The sequence below is a fragment of the Microtus pennsylvanicus genome, chromosome 7, assembly GCF_037038515.1.
Source record: "Microtus pennsylvanicus isolate mMicPen1 chromosome 7, mMicPen1.hap1, whole genome shotgun sequence".
Lineage (NCBI taxonomy): Eukaryota > Metazoa > Chordata > Mammalia > Rodentia > Cricetidae > Microtus > Microtus pennsylvanicus.
Window position 1 is genome coordinate 10,648,974 of NC_134585.1, and position 22,573 is coordinate 10,671,546.

Genomic DNA, 22,573 nt, shown 5'->3' on the forward strand with positions numbered 1-22,573 from the left:
GCCACCACTACCCAGCTTCCTTTTCTTCTTTTCTTTTCTTTTTTTGTCTATACATTCTTTTTTTAATTTTTATTTTTTTAAAATATTTATTTATTTATTATGTATACAATATTCTGTCTGTGTGTACGCCTGCTGGCCAGAAGAGGGCACCAGACCTTATTACAGATGGTTGTTAGCCACCATGTGGTTGCTGGGAATTGAACTCAGGACCTTTGGAAGAGCAGGCAATGCTCTTAACCTCTGAGCCATCTCTCCAGCCCTGTCTATACATTCTTGAACTACTCTCTTATTGCTTAATTTAGGACTAAATGCATTATTGATATACTCTGGCCCAAATTTTACTTTTATGTATCTCTAATATCTCTGGCTAGAACCTTAGAACACTTGAGCTTCGCATAGCCTCCTCTCATTTTCTCATATTTTATCTAGCAACATAAAACTGAAATCTTGGGCTTGAAAGAGGGTTCCACGAGTAAAGAACATGCCACACGAGTGTGGAGGCTGGAGTCTAGATTCCCAGAACGCACATAAAAAACTACATGGGCTTAGCAACACACCTGTAATCCCAGTGTGGAGGAGGAGGAAATGGGAAATTCCTGGATCAAACTGACTAGCCAGGCTAGCAAAAGGGGTGAGCTCTGCATTTCCTGCTAGTTCGTGCTTCAGTGTGCATGGTAAGAGAGACTGAGGACTAACCGCATCAGCCTCACATACATGTGAGCAAACACGTGCGCGCACTATTCACACACACGCGTGCAAAAACACCTGATTTTTGACAAAGCCAAAAATACACAATGTAGGAAAGACAACATCTCCAATAAATGGCTCTCGTTAAACTAGATGCTAGATACAAAGAGATCCATATTTATCGCCCTGCCCAAAGTTCAACTCCAAAAGCATCGAGGACCGAAATGTGAGACCAGACACCTGAACCTGATAGAAATGAAGGTGAGAAACAGACTTGAATCACCAAGACCCGCAGCTGGGCAATATGGAGAGAGCGGGAGAGTCTGGAGCACTCAGTCTTGGATGGGATACCTTCATCAAGCCCTGCCCTCAGGCTCAGGGATGTATGTGGAAGAGGAGGCAGAGAGGATGGCCTCCAAGGAAACAGAGTCCTCCAGACACAACAGCACAGATGAACATACAAGCTCACAGAGACTGTAGCAATACACACTGGGTCTACACAATTTAATCCAGATGGGGTTCCACCACGAAGAGGCCAAGGTAGACACTGGTTTCCATCCCTAACCGAGAAGCTATCTGCATCTGACACCTGCTTACAAAGGAACATCAGGTTTCTCCAATGGAGTCTCCCCGGGTCTATTCACTATATTTAGAGTCAGCCCAGGCCCAGCAGCAGACGGTCAACACAAAAGGGACTCAGCTGTGCTTTTTAGACTTCTTGTTTCATTTTCCTTTGTTTGGGCATTTTTTTGGTCTTATTTTTTTTTGCCTGTATATGTTTGTTTCCTTTTTGTGTCTTTTTTATTTGTTTGTTTGGTTTTTGTATGTTTGTGTATCTTGGTGGGTTTTTTTTTTTGGTTTTGGTTTGATTGGGTTGGGTTTGTGTGTTTTTTGAAGAGAGAAAGAAAGGGTGGTAGGGAGACGAGGAGGATCTGGGAGGAGTTGGAGGAGGAGAGTGTGATTAGAATATAGTGAATGAAAAACTTTTTTCCATTAAAAAGAAAGAAAAGTGAAAGTTGCCTTGAATGGGTTTCATAAGGATTAAGTGAGATCATGGGTCAGTTTATATAAATATCCCTTGACGGAATATTTAGGAGAGGTACATTAGACTTTGCTCATTTTTATTATCATTATGAGTATTACTTTCCCTTTTTACACGTAAAAACAGTATTCTTTGTGATAATCAATTACATTATCATCGCAAAGCTGCATAGAAATAACCCCCCAGCCAAAAAAGGATGATTCTAGGTCCAGCATTGAGCCTGGTTTTCAGGCAGTCTTTGGCATCACTGACTAATGGGACAGGCACACTGCACCTTCCGGCTATCATGAGCTCCTTCTCAGTGGCCAGGGGCCGGATCCACGTGTAAATGTTCAGGGTGAAGAGGGCACTGGAGCTGTTGAAGACGGAGCTCAGGGAGGACATGATGGAGGCACACAATGTGGACAGCATAAAGCCTTTTAGGCCTAGAAGAGAGAGAAAAAAAACACTTCCTGGACTGCCAGCTCTCTGGCCAGGCCAGAGAAGGCCTTGACCTCCTAAAGGAACGTTTTCAAACACCTACAAAGCATGCAGCTTTTACCCGGTGTGATTCCATCTACAACATCATGAGATATCTATCCTTGGTTTGTGATGGGACTGTCATTTCCTGCTGAGTGCTTACAGAATAGCGGGAGCCGCTCTCTCTTGGAGTGCTGGTCTGTGTCAGCCTGTATCATCCTTACTACAGCCCTGTCTGATGGATGCCATTGCTTGTGCCCCAGCTTGGAGAAGTCCTTGCTGTACAAGAAATCGGACTCTTCATCAGTGAAGTGGGCATACAGTACTTACCATGAGGTTGGTAAGGGACAGACAACGTAAGCAGATGAGTTCACGAATGGCCCAAAGAGAGGAGGCATTCGCCCAACACTGTAGAAACGTAACAACTTGGTACCACTGCCGGGGTGGCTGCCTGGTGAGTGGGATGGCTCCCTTTGAAAACGTCTTTGTGCTATCGGGAGACAGCACAGTGTCTAAAGATATCGGAAGATAACCAGGGCCTCACCTGGAAGCCCCCCACGGCAGTATCCCAGCTGACTTCAGTAGGCCTCAGGGCTGGAAGACACAGACCGGGATCTAGAATTTTCTCTCCTTCAATCACTGCTCCCACTGTAAGTCCCAGTTGCTCTAGCCCAGGGCATTTCCCAAGACTCTGCTCAGAGTCAGACAGCTCCCCTCCTAGACTGTAGCATTCTCAGTAATTGCCTCAATCTGTATGGAAGCTTATGGAAATGCTGCTCTCCAGAGCCAAGGCAGATGTGCTCTTTTCTTTAATATATATTACATATTATATATGTATACATAGATATATTTAATTGGTCATTTTACTGGAATCTGGAAAAGAAGGCAAGGTAAATGCAAAGGCTCACTGCCCTCTAATAGCGAACATTACCTGACTGCTAGGTAACTTCCTGGCTTTTTAACTAACCCCACTGTGTGATAAGCAATTTAAGGACAGTGCTGCTCTTGCTGGTTTTGGACTCTAGGGCCTACAAAGGCACCTTACCCTGTATGGAACTGGCTTTCTGAATAACAAGCAGGTGGCATAAATAACACAATCAGTGTGTGCGGGTGGTGCCTCCACGTCGATGCGCACGTCCAGCGTGGGAGGGGAAGAGAGGGCAAAGCCTATGCTCCTACCTGAGAGAACAAAGCTTGCTCCAGTGCCAAGCACTCCCAACACACAGATGGCCTTTGCATGCAGAATGACGGGCAGGCTGGGAAGAAGCCAGTCTCACTCCTACCTGTCACTCCAATGGGAGCCGTGTGGCTCTTGGTGGAAAGGACCACTCCTTACCAGAAGGCATCACGCCTATCACCAGCACTGGATAAGCCAGGGCACTACAGCTGCTCCGTCCGCCACAGTACTTCTGACACTCTGAAGGGACGGCGCAGGCCACTTGATCTGCAGTGAGAAGGAACGGTCACACATCAGCATCGTGGTTCTAGAGTGCTCAAACTTGTGCCTGGCGGAAGGGAAGCAGATTAAGAGCTACGTGTGTCAAGGCAAATGTTGGATTCCTACTCTATTGGAGATTTATCCAATTCATCATCTTTCTGCATTGTAACAAAGAGCTGGGACTCAGGATCCTAGAAGTCAAACGACTTGATTCTCCTACCAACCGAAGGGCAAGTCACAGGACCTCTGCAAGGCAGTTAAAGAATCCAATAAAGTGTTAAAGAAATCTTTGGTCTGCTGGGTGGTGATGGCGCACGCCTTTAATCCCAGTACTCAGGAGGCAGAGGCAGGAGGATCTCCGTGAGTTCGAGGCCAGCCTGGTCTACAAAAGCTAGTTCCAGGACAGGCTCCAAAAGTCACAGAGAAACCCTGTCTCGAAAAAATGAAAGAAAGAAAGAAAGAAAGAAAGAAAGAAAGAAAGAAAAGAAAAGAAAAGAAAAAGAAAAAAGAAATGTGTATTAAAGCTTGGGAAAACGGGCACAGAAAGAGAAGCCTGTCTTGGGGCAGACTGAAGGTGGGGGAGAGGGAGAGGTGGCCACTGCTCATGCTACGTAGCACTAAAAATTGTTCTCCATTCCTTTGGCCTTGTCCAAAGTACTTAGCAGTATACAGTCATAAAGGCCACCCACTCCACCTGGGCTGCTAGGTTTTTGTGAACTTAATACAAGCTAGTGTCATCTGGGAAGAGAGAGCCTCAATTAAGAAAATGTCCCCATCAGATTGGCCCATAGGCCATCTAAGACATTATTTTTACTGTTTTTTTTTTTTAAATTGAGCTTTACTCTGTTCCCCTCCCTGCCTCTCCCCTCCCCCTTCAACCCTCCCCAACATTTTCTTAATTAATGGTTGATGGGGGAAGACTTAGCCCACTATGGGTGGTGCCATCCCTGGGATGGGGGCAGGGGGTACTAGGTTGGATAAGAAAGCAGGCCGAGAAAGCCACGAGGAGCAAGTCAATAAGCAGCAGCCCTCCATGGCCTCTGCTTCAGATCCTTCCTCTACATTCCTGTCCTGGGTCCCTGCCCTGATGTCCTTCAGTGATAGACAGTTTTCTGAAAGCATAAGATATATAAACCCTTCCCTCCTTCAAGTTGCTTTTAATCGTGGTGGTTAATCATAGCAATAGAAACTTAACCAGGACACTATTCTTGTGGCTATACCTACCAGACTCATAACTGTTCCCTTACCTAACGAATAAGCAGACCCTTTGCCTAAGAGATAGCTAGCCAAACTCAGTCGATGCAGGGGTGAAATACATTATGGAATTCTGATCACTCGTTAGGGGAAGCGGGAGATTTGTTAATACTTTCAGTAGAAAGAATGAGGGCTTTTCTCCAAGTCTTTCTCTCTACATCCGCCTCTTCCAAATTGTCTCAGGAGTTCAGCGAGCGCTGTGAATGTGCAGTCTAGGGCTGTGAGAAACCACATCAAAGAGATCATGGCACAGCCTCTGATCCACACAGCATAAGGTCAGTAAAGTGACAGCAAATCCTCCGAGCTCCTGAAGACTGGGCCCCAAAGCTGTGGCTGGACCTCTGGCGGGGAGGAATGCAGTGATATTCTGTTCACGTTTTCACAGATAAAGCTTGCCTGAAGATCAGAGTACAGAGCTAAGCCACTAGAGCCAGGAAGTGGTGGGGCACTCCTTTAATCCCAGCACTCGGGAGGCATATGGCTGGACAAAGAGAAGGATGCAAGGCAGGAGGAGACAGGAGCTCATTGCAGGCTGACGTTTGGTGGAGACAGATGGAGTCTGGAGATGCAGTCTGAGGACAAGATCGCCCCTTTGGTCTGAGCATGGGTAGAGGTAAAAGAACTCTCTAGTGGCTGACCTCTCTGCTTCTCTGATCTTCAGCACTAACCCCTATATCTGACTCTGAGTTTTTATTATTAAGACCAACCAAAATTTGTGCTACAGAGGAGCATGGCTGTCTTAGGGGGAATGCTTTGATCTGTTCTTCCCTTTCTTATTGCCTTGGGGTTTCTGTATTGTTGTATATCTCAGGCCTTTCTCCTCAAATACACTCTAAAGAGACACTTGAGGCAATTCCAGTAACTAGTGTACTATGGGTGACCCAATACTTCAGATATCCTCCGGATCTCTAGGAGAGCATGTCAGGATCAAGAATTTACCTGGGAACAAGATGCGGCTGACCATTCCTGGCATCACCATGAGGAACATGGGCAGCAGCTTCAGGTACCCACACAAGAGGCAGCCACCTTGCATATCAAGCCTGCTCTTTCCTGCCAGGAACCTCTGGACAGAAACCTGTCAGGGGAAGACAAGTGGGTGGCGTCAGGACTGTATGAGGGCCAGGCTGCCTCGGCACAGGTAAGACACTGTCTAAAGTGACGGCAGGATGTGTTCTCTGGTGGTTCTGCTGAGATGGCCACTCTGCATCCATACGTCTTTGGGCCATCCATGGCTAGAGAGAGACACAGGAAAGTGAGCACATATTGTGCCGTGCACAGTTAATAGATGGGATGGAATTATCATGCATGGTTTTGGCCTCGCTGCTAGCATTACATACCTGCCATGGCGATGGAGGCTCACAGGCTATCCCACCACACAGAATGAATAGACCCTTATAACTGATCAGAAGGAAAGTAAGGCCGTGAAAACAACCAAGTGTTTGTGAAGGATGAGCTTGCTTCATTATCAAAATTAAAATAAACTTTTACATTCTTTTAAGATGTAGACTTTCTGGTTGGGTGTAATGGTACATCCTCTTAATCTCAGAACTCGGTAGGCAGAGGAAAATGAATCTCTGAGTTTGAGGGCAAACTGGTCTATGTAGAGAGTCCTGGACCAGCCAAGGTTACAGAGTAAAACACTGATTCAAGAAAACATAAAATCCTAGACTCTCCTGTTGTTTTGGAACCCATTTCATGTTCTGGAGCCACAAGAGGCATCATGACATCAGGCCAAAGGGTGGAGAATCACTTAGAAGAGAAGGGCAAGAAAGAGAGCGGGGTAGAGCAATTGAGGCATCCAAATAATGTAATAATGTTATGCTTTTAAAGAATATTCAGGGCTCATGAGATGGCTCAGAGGTTGAAAACACTGGTTGCTCTTCCAGAGGACCTGAGTTCAATTCCCAGCAATCACGTGGTGGCTCACAACCATCCATAATGAGATCTTGTGCCCTCTTCTGGTCTGCAGACAGACATGCAGACAGAACACTGTATACATAATAAATAAATAAATCTTTAAAATAATTTAAATAGTGGGAAAATATACCCATGGTGGCTTAAAGGCACAGGATCCAAAATAGTATATATACTGTGTTACAGAGTCTAAAAAAAAAAAATCCTCACGCATGAATCAGTGTGACAATGTGCTTTAGCAGTAAAGGGGTTAGCAGATAGGATTTTTGTTGGTGTTTGATGTTTTCGTTACACTTTCTTTATCTTCAAAGTTCATTAGTTTAATAATTGGGGAAGAGTGGAATTGTGAGTGTCCCATGTAACATATGACATGTGACTCTTGAGAGGTCTACAGCAGCTGCTTCTGGCTTCTGGGAGGGGAGATGCCAATGCTGAGCATATGGAGGGAACACGGGCTGCAAGTCCTGACCACAGAACAGCTGGTTTCCCGTGGGAAGTACCAAATCGAGATGGTGTAAAAGAGATCGTGACATGGAGCCATAACTGAAACTGCGGTGCATCTTCTAGAGTTTACAGAAGGGAAGAGGGTGGTGTGCAAAAGAAAAAGAACCGAGGGCTTTTATCATTGCTGGAGTAAGAGGAATCTTCAGATCGAGGAATCGCGGGGAATCCTAAACAAAACTGGACACAGAATATCTGGTCTCCTGTGGAAGGCCAGCACAGGGGCAGAAATGTGACCCCTGTGAGGAGGGTGACCACACGAAATCCATCCACACTGAGTCCCAAGCACATCGGTGTATTGTCAACTGTAACCGAAGGAAGGGCACTTTAAAATGTTGGTGAGCCAAACTGCTACTTTTTTTTCATTAAAATTTTTGTTTGTTTTTTGTTTTATAGAGACAGGATTTTTCTGTGCAGCACTCTGTAGACCAGGCTGACCTTGAACTCCAAGATCTACATGCCTTTCAGTTTTAAAAAAAATGAAAACATTTTATTAGAGTGCTGGGCAGTGGTGATGCTCACTTTAACCCAGCACCCAGGAAGCAGAGGCAGGTGGATCTCTGAGTTCGAGGCCAATGTGTTCTACAGAGTGAGTTCCAGGCAGTAAGGGATATATAGAGAAAACCTATCTCAAAAAAAACAAAACAAAACAAAATTAATTAGAGCTTGAGTATAACTCAGAATATTTGCCTAGTATCACTAAAATCCTGACTTCCAGTAGTGGTACTAGGAGTCCAACAATTTTGTTTTTTTCTCAAACAATTTCTTTCACAGTTTAGGCAGTTATGGGTTCTACTCCTGTGCTTTTAATAAGCAATCTTATATTTTTCTTTTTTCTTTCTTTCTTTCTCTCTCTCTCTCTCTCTCTCTCTCTCTCTCTCTCTCTTTCTTTCTTTCTGTTGTTATTTTCTCAAGACAGAGTTTCTCTGCTTAGCTTTGAAGCCTGTTCTGGATCTGCTCTGTAGATCAGGCTGGCCTTAAACTCTCAGAGATCTGCCTGTCTCTGCCTCCCGCATGCTGGGATTAAAGGCATCCACCACCACTGCTTGGTCGCCGAGTCTATTTTTATTGTTGGTATATGATACTTTCAAGGCTTACTACTCTGCATTGGACAACCAATAAAAGTGCTCATCCCTGGGAGGGGCTGCTCATTCTCATAACCACAGACAAACATACTTCCCACCCCTGTCAAAGAAGCTCCTTTTGCAGCAGATAGAGACCACTACAGAGCCTGTCTCAGTGTTCAGCTGAGATACCACAACTACAACAATCATATAAGAGAAAACATTTAACTGGGGCTGGCTTACAGTTTCGTGGGCATACTCCATTATCATCATAGAGAGGAGCTGGGAGGCATTCAGGCACACACGGTGCTGGAAAAGTAACTGAGAGTTCTACATCTGTAGCCAAAGGTAGCAGGAAGAAAAAGATATTGGACATGGTTTCGACTTTGGAAATCTCAAAGCCCATCCACAGTGACACACTTCCTCCAATAAGGCCACACCCCCTGATCCTTCTCAAGTAGTGCCACCCTGAGTAACTAAGCATTCAAATATATGAGTCTATGAGGGCCGTACTTATTCAAACCACCACAGGTACCCAATCCCAACTGACACATCCGCAATGCAACTCCTGCATCCAAGGATCAGGGAACACTGGAGAGAAGAGAGGATAGAAATATTGTAAAGACCAAAGGATTAGCCTATCTGCTTTGATATAGTGTCTCCTATGCAGGGCAAGAAAGCTACACCCACAAAAACTCCAATAATATAGTTAAGCTTAACCTGCAGAATAATACCCCCAGATTACATGCCATGTAGATGGGAGAAATTTCACAAGGTCCCGCCCCTAGATGAAAGGCTATAAGCAATCAGTGGCTATTGAGAAAAAGCGAATTATTCTTCTTCAGTCCCAGGTCCCCTAATAGGTTATCTAATCCCGAGTGGTCAACCCAAAATATACACACATGTGAGCAACATTGGGATTAGTATTGATCTTACATTTAATTACCTGATCAGCACACCCGTAGAACAAAGAAACCGCAGTGGCACCTAAGATGAGTCCAGGCCAGGGGATGTCTCCAGAGCCAAAACTTCGGAAGATATGGAAAGCGTCCCAACGAGGCATATAGCACTGTGGCTTGGCTGTCCAGTTTCCCTGCTGTGTCCTACTTGGGATGGCGTGGAGGTACTTTTTCACCAGCCCCTGATATCCTCCCACTTCACGAAAGGCTTTTAAAAAAAACTGATATTTATCAGTTCCTTGAAGAGTACAGTAAACAACACAACTAAAGAACCAAGACTGGAAATAAGGCCCAGTGTGACCTACTGGCTCTCACTATAAAATGCCCTGGAGTGACACGCGGGCAGTGTGGGAGCCCACAGAAGTGGATCCGTCACACCTTGACTAAAGGTCAGAGACTCTGAGCCTAGTCTTGCTCTGTCAAGATTATTGACGGGAGATTTGACTTAAGGTGTGGCTACTAACAGTTTATCTTGACCTAGGGTGTGGTTACGTGGTGTTTTGAGTATTAAGATGGCAACCCCTTCGTTTGTCCCTTGTATCATGATTTTAGAAAAAAGTCTTTTGTTTCCTTTCCTCTTGTGGATTGAGGTATTTAAAGATCATAAAGGAGTAAAACTGCAATTATTTGTAGATATGGGTCAAGGAAATAGTATTCAACTATCTGTACATTTGCTCTAATGTATTTTGATAGCCAGAGCAGCTGGGGCGGAGCAAAAAGAGAAGCAGAGATTTTTAGAGTTTGTAAATAATTTAAACTTCCCTCTCCCTCCCCACACCGGTGGTGAAACTGGCACCACTTTAGGTCTGCTCCTGGGCTCAGGGCAGGGAGAACAGCATGGCCCCTCCCAGCAGGCCAGGTCTGAGCAGCTACCACAATGGTGTCCACCCACGTGCAAGTACAGCAGCTGGCTCCTGGAGCCAGCAGGGAATGGCCAGAGGCCACATCGCCCAGGAGCCCAAGGAGCCCAAGGAGCCTGTATGAGTAGATCAACAGCCTTTAGCAGAGGAAAGGATGCAGGAATTCTGCAAGACAGGAAAGCAGGAGTAATGAAAGCAGCAAGGCTCTGCCTGCCTGAGTTCCCAGTCAGCCAAGCTTGTGGATGCAGTGGTCTCAGAGCCAGCCACTACAATGGTGGGCACCTGGGAACCTGAGCTCCAACTACAATATGCCAGCTGGTCCCGGTCTGCAGAGGGACCGCTGAGTGTGGCCTGTGAACCCTCCAGATGAACCCTCCAGACACAGCAGGCAATGAGGGACTGGTACCTCCAGGTCCCAGGTCCCTGGCAGGATGGCAGAGCTGCAGAGAGCTCAGCACAGCTCTTCCCCACCCAGACAAGTGGCTGGGACCATACAAATGAGGAAATCACTACCTGTCAGCTAGTGAGATTTGGAGCTTGGATTAGAAAGACAGTTTACAAACTTTGATTTTCAAAAATTACAAAAAAGCCAAATAGAATCTAGGTGATATTTTGGTAGGGAACCTAGTGTGATCAATATTCCTTATACTAAAAAACAGACATTCCTTATAATCCCCAAGGCAAGGAATTGTGGAGGATGCCCATGGCTCCTTGAAAACACAACTTCAAAAGACAAAAACAGAGAACTTATACTCTCAGTTGCCATATAATGCCTTAAATCATGTCCTTTTTACTCTGAATTTCTTGAATGTGGATGCCCGTGAGCAATCTGCCAGGGATAGATTTTTGCATAATGGTACCAGGGTGACTTTTGCTAAAGCAAAGTGGAAAGACCCTTGCATTGGATTATGGAAAGGATCTGACCCTGTCTTAATACGGGGTAGAGAACATGTCTGTGTTATTTCACAGAAGGAGAATGAAGCATGATAACTTCTAGAGCATCTAATCTGGTGTGTGCAGAAGAAGGATGCCAGCCCTGATGACACTGTAATTCTGGTGCCCCCCCAGAAGAGTCTGAATGGGACAGCTAAACATGTGACCCTCCTATGTCATGCTGCAATCTGAGAAGGGAAGGAAGAGTGTGGTGATGGTTGGTGACTTCCAGCTTTTTGGTGGACCTACTGTACAAACTTCGGAGCCAGTCCAAGAATGCTGACTGAGGGGCTGGAGAGATGGCTCAGTGGTTAAGAGCATTGCCTGTTCTTCCAAAGGTTCTGAGTTCAATTCCCAGCAACCACATGGTGGCTCACAACCATCTGTAATGAGGTCTGGTGCCCTCTTCTGGCCTGCAGACATACACACAGACAGAATATTGTATATATAATAAATAAATAAATATTTAAAAAAAAAAAGAATGCTGACTGAATGTTTGTCAGTTTATCCATACTATATCTTGGGACACAGAACTCATTTTTGCCAGTAAGGGTTTCAATCTGTTGATGAAATAAAGAACCTAAGAACTAAGACCTCAGAAAATTTCCTTTCTGAGGGAAAGAGATTTGTTAAAGTAAAAGAACACTATTATGGAGGCAAAGAGTTACTGAAGCCCTTCTTCAGAGATGAGAAGAAATGGCATAAAAACTTTTGCTGCTACTTAGAGACTGGGACAGTTCAAACTTACCTTTGAAAGTTAAAAGCAGCAATATAATTGTACTATAGAAAAGGAAAAAAAGACTCATAGCTCACCCATCACAGAAGCCTTGTTTTTTTATTAGAACAGATTTAAGAGAATTGTGATTTGACAAATTGTGGGGTTGTTTTTTTGTTTTTTGTTTTTTCGAGACAGGGTTTCTCTGTGGCTTTGGAGCCTGTCCTGGAACTAGCTCTGTAGACCAGGCTGGTCTCAAACTCACAGAGATCCGCCTGCCTCTGCCTCCCGAGTGCTGGGATTAAAGGCGTGTGCCACCATCACCCGGCCGACAAATTGTGTTTTTATTGTTAATTTTCATACTAGAATTATGGTATTGGACCTGTTAATGCTTGTAACTGCTCTAGTTCATTATGAAGATGTTACTGAAAAGGTTAGAGCTTGTTGAAGAAAATTATGACATGATGCCAACAACTGATTTGGTACATTTAATAAGGCTAGTTTGGATTCTGATGCATCTAAAAACTGTTAAAGACATCCTAGGCCAATTTAAAAAGGCCATCCCATCTCGGTCATCCTTTATTCCTTTATTAGAAGATGTTGTGGCCATAGGTCCATGTATTTCACAAAGCAATATCTGCTTGCATACGATTATCTAGTTACCTGTGAATTTTCTCAATGGAAAGTTGTCCCAGAGGTACAAAGTGCCTAGCTAAGCACCCTCCATTAACTCTTTATTTACAGAGTTTGGTAGTCAATGATGGGTAAGATCTTTTTTCCCTCCAGGCAATCTAAGACAGGATGTACAGGGCAGAATTATGTGCTGGTGATGGGTAAGTCTGGAAAGTGAAAGGACACCTAAGACAGACACAATCACCTGTCATGTAGCAAAAAGCAGGGCTTTATTAAATAAATCAAAAAGGGAGAAATATGTGGGGGCCCACAGAAGTGGATCCATCCCACCTTGACTAAAGGTCAGAGATTTTAAGTCTATTCTTTCTCCTTCAAGGTTATTGACAGGAGATTTGACTTAGGACGTGGCTACTAACAAGATATCTTGACCTAGGGTGTGGTTACTTAGTGTTTGGGTATTAAGTGGCCCAGAGAAGTAGATCCATTGCACCTTAACTAAAAGTCAGAGAGTTTGAGCCTATTCTTGCTCCTCCAAGGTTATTGACAGGAGATTTGATTTAAGATGTGGTTACTAACGGGACTTGTTGACCTAGGGTGTGGTTACTTGGTGTTTGGGGTATTAGGATTGGTAGCCTCATTTTTTCAGATAAGCTCTGTTTGCTGGTTGCAAGCAGGGCCCAGGCATTCCCACTCCTCTTTCGAGAAGTCCACAGTATTACACTGACGAGACTCCTCATTATTCGTGTGCCCTCTGTGCATGGCAGCGGGAATCCGCCATGCTTTCCTGCCTGTGCATGACCAGCAGACCTGGTCCCGCCACTTTCCCAGGTTGGGAAGGCTGAGCTACACGGCCCTGCTCTTAGCTCTCTTGACCCTGAGTGGGTGGACAAGCAACCAGACTGAAGTGGGTAGTGGGCCATGGGTTAGGCCCAGTCGTTTTGGTGCCATTATCTATCCAGGCACATAAAAATAAGAGTCAAGGGGCTGGAAAGATGGCTCAGCGGTTAAGAGCATTGCCTGCTCTTCCAAAGGTCCTGAGTTCAATTCCCAGCAACGACATGGTGGCTCACAACCATCTGTAATGGTGCCCTCTTCTGGCCTTCAGGCATACACACAGAAAGAATATTGCATAAATAAATAAATATTTAAAAAAAATAAGAGTCAACTGGAGTTTTTTGGTAGCTGCATTTTTTTCAGATAGGCTGTTTGCTGGCTGCGAGCAGAGTCCAGACATTCCTACTCATAATAAGTTTTGCAGTAGACACTTGCTCTCCAGGCTGCACCTTCTGTAAAGGCTGCTTTGGGTGACGGGGCATGTCTGGTTTGTTGGTGACACAGTCATTGAGATTTATGTTACAATCTGGACGGCTGTGCAGTGCTGATTGAGGGTGTAGACGCTCCCTGCTTGGAACTGACCTTTTGCTGACCTTGTCAGACAGATCTGAGCCGGCAAACTAAAGGGACTTCTAACTGGAGAGCAGAGACAACACAGGGGCTGGGGAGGGGCACGCTGGACCCCAGCATTGGAATCTTTCACCAGCATTTTATCACGAGCTCCTCTGGCGGGCAGTGATTGGTTGGTTGATTGGTTGGTTGGTTGGTTGGTTGGTTGGTTGGTTGGTTGGCTGGTTGGTTGGTTGGAAGCATCACCTCAGCTCCCTAACACCCCTTTATACAAAAAGTCTGGACTGTTTGCCCCCAGCCTCCTGGCATAAGCTCCCTCCTCTGGAAGTTGCCTCTGTCCAAACTCCACCTCCAAGAAAGCCTACCAGTGACCCCCTCCCCAGGAAGGGTCAAAGAAGCCCACCAAATGGTAACCCCTCCCCAGAGAAGGTGGAGACCACCCCCACAGGCTATTTAAACTGTCCCCCAGAGAATGAACACGTGGTCTCCAGATTTCGTGTGGTCTCCCCTTCTCTCTCTCTTCCCCTCTCCATGTTTTCCTGGGGCCACCCAGGAGCACTCCATTAAACATGGACATCTTTTAATTAGGTTTAATTCGGTCTGATTGGGATTATCTGCGTTGATGGAGAGGTTTGGCGTCTTTAGAAAATACAGTGAGGTTGCCTTTAGAACTTACAGCATGACCTTCAACCATGCTCTTGGCTTCTGTAAGATGAAGCAGCTGATGCCCCCATGTAACCCTAGGTTCAAAGATACCACTTCTGTGGCCCACTTACTTACCATAAATCGTTAACAAGACTGAGCCCAGAAGCATAATACCAGCTTGTAAGGTCTCAACATAAGCCACAGTTGCCAGGCCACCTGAAGAGGAAGAAGAAAGGAAAGGAAAGCAACATGGATTTCTTACATGAGGTTGCTCACAGCAACCTCTCTGTATGCCCTCCCCCCCTATCACCAGCCCTGTATGCCCTCCCCCCTCCCCACAGTCACCAGCTCTGTATGTCCTCCCCCCTCCCCACAGTCACCAGCTCTGTATGTCCTCCCCCCTCCCGCTCCCCCCAGTCACCAGCTCTGTATGCCCTCCCCCCTCCCCCACAGTCACCAGCTCTGTATGCCCTCCCCCCTCCCCCTTCCCCACAGTCACCAGCTCTGTATGTCCTCCCCCTTCCCCCCTCCCCCCAGTCACCAGCTCTGTATGTCCTCCCCCCCTTCCCCACAGTCACCAGCTCTGTATGCCCTCCCCCCTCCCCCTTCCCCACAGTCACCAGCTCTGTATGTCCTCCCCCCTTCCCCCCTCCCCCCAGTCACCAGCTCTGTATGTCCTCCCCCCCTTCCCCACAGTCACCAGCTCTGTATGTCCTCCCCCCCTCCCCACAGTCACCAGCTCTGTATGTCCTCCCTCTTCCCCCCTCCCCCCAGTCACCAGCTCTGTATGTCCTCCCCCCCTTCCCCACAGTCACCAGCTCTGTATGTCCTCCCCCCTCCCCACAGTCACCAGCTCTGTATGTCCTCCCCCTCCACCTTCCCCACAGTCACCAGCTCTGTATGTCCTCCCCCCTCCCCCTTCCCCACAGTCACCAGCTCTGTATGTCCTCCCCCTCCCCCTTCCCCACAGTCACCAGCTCTGTATGTCCTCCCCCCTCCCCCAGTCACCAGCTCTGTATGTCCTCCCCCCTCCCCCTTCCCCACAGTCACCAGCTCTGTATGCCCTCCCCCCTCCCCACAGTCACCAGCTCTGTATGTCCTCCCCCTTCCCCCCCTCCCCCAGTCACCAGCTCTGTATGTCCTCCCCCCCCTTCCCCACAGTCACCAGCTCTGTATGCCCTCCCCCCTCCCCCTTCCCCACAGTCACCAGCTCTGTATGCCCTCCCCCCTCCCCCTTCCCCCCAGTCACCAGCTCTGTATGTCCTCCCCCCCTTCCCCACAGTCACCAGCTCTGTATGTCCTCCCCCCTCCCCACAGTCACCAGCTCTGTATGTCCTCCCCCCCTCCCCCTTCCCCACAGTCACCAGCTCTGTATGTCCTCCCCCTCCCCCTTCCCCACAGTCACCAGCTCTGTATGTCCTCCCCCCTCCCCCTTCCCCACAGTCACCAGCTCTGTATGTCCTCCCCCCTCCCCGAGTCACCAGCTCTGTATGTCCTCCCCCCCTCCCCCTTCCCCACAGTCACCAGCTCTGTATGTCCTCCCCCCTCCCCCTTCCCCACAGTCACCAGCTCTGTATGTCCTCCCCCCTCCCCCTTCCCCACAGTCACCAGCTCTGTATGTCCTCCCCCCCTTCCCCACAGTCACCAGCTCTGTATGTCCTCCCCCCTCCCCGAGTCACCAGCTCTGTATGTCCTCCCCCCTCCCCCTTCCCCACAGTCACCAGCTCTGTATGTCCTCCCCCCTCCCCCTTCCCCACAGTCACCAGCTCTGTATGCCCTGCCTGCACTGCTCCCGATTTTTCTTTGCTCTCCATGCTTTTCAGGACAGATTAATATGTGACCATTTTCCTAGTCAAACGTGAACACCTTTCACCCCAGAAACTGAGCTGAAAGCCACCATGAGTATCGCCCGTGTTCTCTAACAGCTAGATAGCACCTTCCCTATGTCCTCGCCCAGTTAACTGTCTCCAAGCATTGTTAAGTATCGCCAGGAAGAAGAACCCAGGATTCCTCATCTCCACAGCCACTTCCTGACGACTTTCTGTCCGTCTGGCTATCTCCACTTGACCTCTGGCCACACTGAGTACCAGGACATGAGTGGCGAGAGCTGCTACCCTAGGCAGAGGCTGAATACATGAGAACTGGCTTTCTAAAAGATCCCACCTGGCTTGGCCAGGAGCCTCCTCAAGGGCCCTCCGTCCCTTTCCCCTCCCTCCCTTTCCCCTCCCCACTCTGTGTGTTCCCATTCTGTTTCCTGGCAACCCACAGTGTCACACCTCATTTCACCATAAACGTGATCGCTGCTGACTTACAGAGATTATCCCAACCCAATATGATCCCTAGTGGTACCTCTGCCTCCGTCACACTTCCTGAGATCTAAAGACTTTGGGAGACTCTACTGAGTGTTTGTGTCAGTATAAGCCCACGTGTGGTTACAGCTACCTCACCTGTGATGGTATAAATGCCAGTAACGGTCAGCAAAACCAGCATTGTCTGGTAAATATCTGTGTCCCAAACCATTTTCAAGAACATGGCACCAAAGCTGATCTCCATCTGAAACAGGCACAAGGTTAGCAACTGAACCTTCATTTCCAGCACAATCAGTCACCACCCCAGAAAGAAATGGGGGCTGGAGAGATGGCTCAGCGGTTAAGAGCACTGACTGCTCTTCCAGAGGACCCGGGTTCGGTTCCCAGCACCCACATGGCAGCTCACAACTGTCTGAAAATGTAGTTCCACGAGATCTGACACCTTCACACCAACGAACATAATAAAGTTAAATAAATAAGTTTTAAAAAAAAAAAAAAAGAAAGAAATGGGTCTTGCAAGCCACACGAAAAAAAGGCCGCTGGGCAGCATCCCACTGCCAATGGACACTGGGAGAGATGGGGCCAAATTCTGTGCCCTCTGAGTTCAAAGTTAGTACCTCCAAGGGCATGGGTTAACCCAAGTCGCCCAGTTAACACGGTCTAGCCTACTCTGCTCTGTAGCCTCAGCATGGGGTCTATGCTCAAAGAGGTTGTTTTATGTGGTTCTGCAACTAGGAAAAGACCACGGGCCTTTTTTTTCTGGAAAACCTTTGCATCGTCTTTCCAACTCCTGGAGACTTTTAGTTCTATGTACTTTTTAGGTCACTACCAAATTCACTTGGACCCATATTTTTAGCAAGCTGTGGGATTGGCAAACTTCTTGTACTAGACCATATGATAAATATTATAGGGTTTTTAAACTTTATTTATTTATTATGTATATAGTGTTCTGCCTGCATGTATGTCTGTCTACGGCCAGAAGAGGGCACCAGATCTCATTATAGATGGTTGTGAGCCACAATGTGGTTGCTGGGAATTTGAACTCACGACCTTTGGAAGAGCAGCCAGTGCTCTTAACCGCTGAGCTATCGCTCCAGCTCAATATTATAGGTTTTGAGGATTGTATACCACACTGCCTCTAGTTTTTACAACCCATTAAATTAGGTATGAAAATCAGTCTCAGCTCAAGGGCCATACAAAGCAGTTGCTCACTGGCCTGGCCTACTGACTAGATCTGTGGACCCCTGGCCGAGCTGACACTGACTTGAAGCTCCTGAACATCATTTACCTGGCTGACCTTTGTCTTTATTATTCTGCCCTCCAAGTCAGGGATAAAATGAGCAGAGATTCATCCAACCATTTATTCCCCCAAATGATTTCTGGGGTCCCACCATGCTGCAGGCACTCTGTGGTCTTCAGAAGACATAAAAACTGGAAAAGCCCAGTTTCCGTCCTCACTGAGCTTATGTTGAATAAAGACATGATGTGTGTGTTTTTATACTTTGTGGTAAATGCCAGCCATTTGGTTAGTGAAAACCAATTATGCAGTACCATATGTGTAGAACACATCCTAGGCTGGGGGCGGGGGTTTGCAGTAAACACACAGAAATGACCCAGGGTATCAGGACATTTGAATGCAAGTGAAGAAGGCACAGAATAAGCAAGTACACCAGTAGGTTGCTTTCACATGGTGGCACTCATTACAAAACAAATAATAAAGAGACAACTGGGCACATCCTTGGAATGCACCGCCACCAACCGGCTGAGATGACACTCCCTCTCGGTCGTTCCTTGGAGGAGGCACTCCAAGGACATGTCTGGTTGGCCTCTACTCCGTGTGCAGGAACTCACCGAGATCCTGCTGAAGATGTAGACGACCAAGGAAAAGAAAGTGGAGAACAACTGGATCCGAAGGCTGCCAAACCTCTTCCCCAAATATTCCGGCAACGTCACCACCTGCACAAGCGCCAGAGCAGGTCACTGTCAGATAGTGAGTGTCAGAGAGATCACCGGATGCCCCTTCCTCATGGTGTTTATGTCACAGAGATGCTGCCAGAGGATGGAGATAGCCCAGGGATACAAGATGTGGGGTCACTGCCTTGGGCACCAGTCAAGCTGGGGAGAGTAAGGAAGGAGAGACAGGACAGCTGTATCCCAACAGCTGAGATTCCAGGCAGGAGATAGAAGCCAATGATGCAGTCGGTTCCCAGCCACCTCTGTATGGACAGTCCAGTCAGACGACAGTGTTCCGAAGGGTCCTGTTTTCTACATCATCCTGGACAGTATGCACCATGAGCACAGGGACCAAGCCCTCAGTGCTCACAATGCCCTTTGACCCCAACAGCCCCTGGCTTGGGAAGTGAACCATTAAGAGGCTATTGCCTCGCTTTGTCCTGGCTAATGTATACGCTCTGGTCTACCTACCTACATATGTCCATTGTGAGCTCTGACTCAGACTCCCCCTGCTTCACAAAGACCGGAAGCCCTTGTCTGAGCACCCACAGGCTTCACTCTCTTAGCCTTTGCTCAGCTCTAAGCCGTACTCTGCCATATGTCAAGGATTCTCCCAGCAAGGTTCTAAACTTCCCAGGCTGTTTTTAAGTTGATTGTTTGGGCTTCCCTAGCAAGTGAGGACAGTTTAGGACAGTGGTTCTCAACCTTCCTAATGCTGTGACCCCTTAATACAGCTCCTCGTGTCATGATAATCCCCAACCATAAAATTATTTTCTTTGCTACTTCTTAACAGTAGCTTTGCTACTGCTATGAATCATAACATAAATCTGAGTTTTTTATGGTCTTCTGTGACTCCTGCAAAAGGTCTGTTCACCAGGCATTCACCCTGGGATCACGGTCCACAGTTTGAAAAACACTGGTTTAGGTGCCTTAGACAACAGGTTAACTATTGTCTCTCAATTTTGGAGTCTACATGTTCAAGGTTTCAGCAGGTCTGCCTCTTTCCCAGAGCTGTGAGGGAAGCATTTGTCTAGATCGTGCTCGCAGACTTGTCAAAGACACTCTGTCTGCAGCTGCATTAATCTAGTATTCTATAGGATTCTATAGAATGTGTCTATAGGATGGGTCTATATGATGGGTCTACAGAATGTGTCCATAGGATGGGTCTGTATGTCTACAGGATAGGTCTATAGGATGGGTCCATAGGATGTGTCTATAGGATATTTCTATAGGATGGGTCTATAGGATATGTCTACAGGACAGGTCTACAAGATATGTCTACAGGATGGGTCTAAAGGATATGTCTACAGGATGGGTCTATAGGATATGTCTATAGAATAGGTCTATAGAATATATCTATAGGATACGTCTATAGGATGTGTCTATGTGATGAGTCTATAGCATAAGTCTATAGGATATATCTATAGGACAGGTCTACAGGATAAGTCTACAAGATATTTCTATAGGATGGATTTATACGATATGTATATAGGATGGATCTATAGGATATGTCACAGCATGCACTTCTACTTGCCTCATAGCTATCCTGGTGTATGCTGCAGATTTTTTTTTAATTTTTTGCTTTATGATATTTTGACATCTTTAAAAGAAATCTTTCTAGGGGCTGGAGAGATGGCTCAGTGGTTGAGAGCACTTGTTGCTCTTACAGAGGACTTGGGTTTAGCTCCCAACACCAGCATGGTAGCTCACAGCCATCTGGAACTCAAGTTCTAGGGGATCCAATGCCTTCTTTTGGCCTCTTTGAGCACCAAGCACACATGTGGTATACATACATACACACACTTTAGAATAAGTATTTCAAGCTTCTCACAGAGCCCTATTTGGCTCTTGTGTGAAATTTCATCCCATGAACAACCCAACCAGGAAGAAACAGCATTTTAGGGTACTAAATCTTCTAGTCACTAACACGTATGTTCTATTCTTTTCTTTACACCTTATTTTAAATAATGTTTTGAAATATTTTCTGTAAATTCCTGAGGAAGCAGATAGTTACTTGTGTCTACCCTAGAAAAATGGTGTATTTTCAGTATCTGCAGATTTGGGGAATCAGTGTCAGGATCAAAAGGCTGACAGTATAATCTGTCCTTCAGGACACTTTTACTACACATGCAATATTTATTTTTAAAAAATCACAAACTATAGAATAACTGATGATGGGCACTTACCTCAGCCTTGTTATAGATGGGAACAAATATCCAACCAAGAATATAGAACATACATATAGTCTGAAACCAAGAAAAAGCAGAAGAGTTAAGGCAGGGGCCCATGGGAGTCAAGCTCTTCAAAGAGATGCAGGTTCAATTAATGTCTGCAGATGTTAGTGGACACATATACGCACACACACACATTTAAGCGCTAGTGAATTAATGCCTGCAGATGTCAGTAGACACACACACACACACACACACACATATAAACGCTAGTGCGATCTTCCCTCCCACCCAACAGCTCTTTGTTCGCTGTCTTCCCTATGGTCCACAGCATATATGCATTCTGTCTCCTGACTTACTAAGGAGAAAAACAGCAGAGTCCTTTTGTAAAACCGAAGACCTGACTCCCTTCGTCTGTACTTTCCACGCATTCCTAACAGTCACTCAGGTTAAACGCAAGCTTTCGTGTTTATGAGCCTTCTCTGGACAACAGTCAAGTGGTCAGTAGCTCAGAAGATATTACTTACATTCCACTCAAGGGCTCCAACTGCAATTCCGGAAGTTGCACCCATCCCAGCCAGGCCCATATAGTGGCCACTGCCGATATTTGCAGAAAAAGTGGAAATGCCCATCTAAAAACCAGAAGATGAGACTGTCAGAGCCCGTGTCACACATAACAAGAATTCCTGTTTGTGGACTGAGAGAGGGGCTCAGCCATAGAACACTCACCTAGTGTCTTAGTTGGGGTTTCTATTACTGCGACCAAACACCATGAGAGAGTAATGAAGCAGGACGCTCGAGGTCCTTCTCTGGCCTACATACATGCACAGGCACTTAGACACCTGCACACACTTATGCACATACAATTAGAAGTTCTAAGGGGCAGCCAACTTCCATTCTGCACCTTGATGTGACAGATGTGAAAATACTTAGCCATTAAATAAATCACCTACTAAATGAAATTGGTTTATCACACCAATTGTTACCCCAGCACTCAGGAGACTAAAGCAGAAAGATCAGGAGTTCAAGGTCAGCCTGGGCTACAAGAAGAAGAGGAGGAGGAGGGAGGGAGGAAGGAGAAGAAGAAGAAGAAGAAGAAGAAGAAGAAGAAGAAGAAGAAGAAGAGGAGGAGGAGGAGGAGGAAGAGGAGGAGGAGGAGGAGGAGGAGGAGGAGGAGGAGGAGGAGGAGGAAGAGGAAGAGGAAGAGGAAGAGGAAGAGGAAGGAGGAGGAGGAGGAGGAGGAAGAGGAGGTGGTGGTGGTCCTGATCTAGCAACTTCAAACTATTTTGGATTTAAGACATATAAGTTAAAATAATAAAAAAGCAAACACACCAGGCAGTGGTGGCACAGCCTTTAATCCCAGCACTCAGGAGGCAGAGGCAGGCGGATCTCTGATTTTGAGGCCAGCCTGATCTAAAGAATGAGTTTCAAAACAAGACAGGGCTACACAGAGAAACCCTGTCCTGAAACAAACAAACAAATCAAAAAAAACAAAAGCCAAGCCAACACAGAAAGCCCCCAAACAGACAGCCACATACAAGCTTACTCACCAACCACCATGCTAGGTTCTGGCCAGCCAGGAAGAAGTCTTTTATTGTACCACGCCTGTGTGACAGAAGAGCCTGAAACAGA

General features: G+C 46.5%; 1 protein-coding gene across 1 annotated transcript in view; it reads right to left on the bottom strand.

The window, feature by feature from the left end:
- LOC142854416 (sodium/glucose cotransporter 1-like) overlaps positions 1 to 22,573 on the bottom strand; it is a 37,188-nt gene that overhangs the window by 12,877 nt on the left and 1,738 nt on the right. Inside the window, exons 2-10 of the mRNA XM_075979938.1 lie at positions 21,469 to 21,573; positions 20,957 to 21,016; positions 18,669 to 18,773; positions 16,956 to 17,061; positions 14,644 to 14,724; positions 9,306 to 9,526; positions 5,820 to 5,955; positions 3,525 to 3,632; positions 2,004 to 2,154 (exon numbers count right to left, since the gene is read on the bottom strand). Coding sequence (XP_075836053.1) covers positions 2,004 to 2,154; positions 3,525 to 3,632; positions 5,820 to 5,955; positions 9,306 to 9,526; positions 14,644 to 14,724; positions 16,956 to 17,061; positions 18,669 to 18,773; positions 20,957 to 21,016; positions 21,469 to 21,573 — 1,073 coding nt within the window. The remainder of the gene's footprint in view (positions 1 to 2,003; positions 2,155 to 3,524; positions 3,633 to 5,819; positions 5,956 to 9,305; positions 9,527 to 14,643; positions 14,725 to 16,955; positions 17,062 to 18,668; positions 18,774 to 20,956; positions 21,017 to 21,468; positions 21,574 to 22,573) is intronic.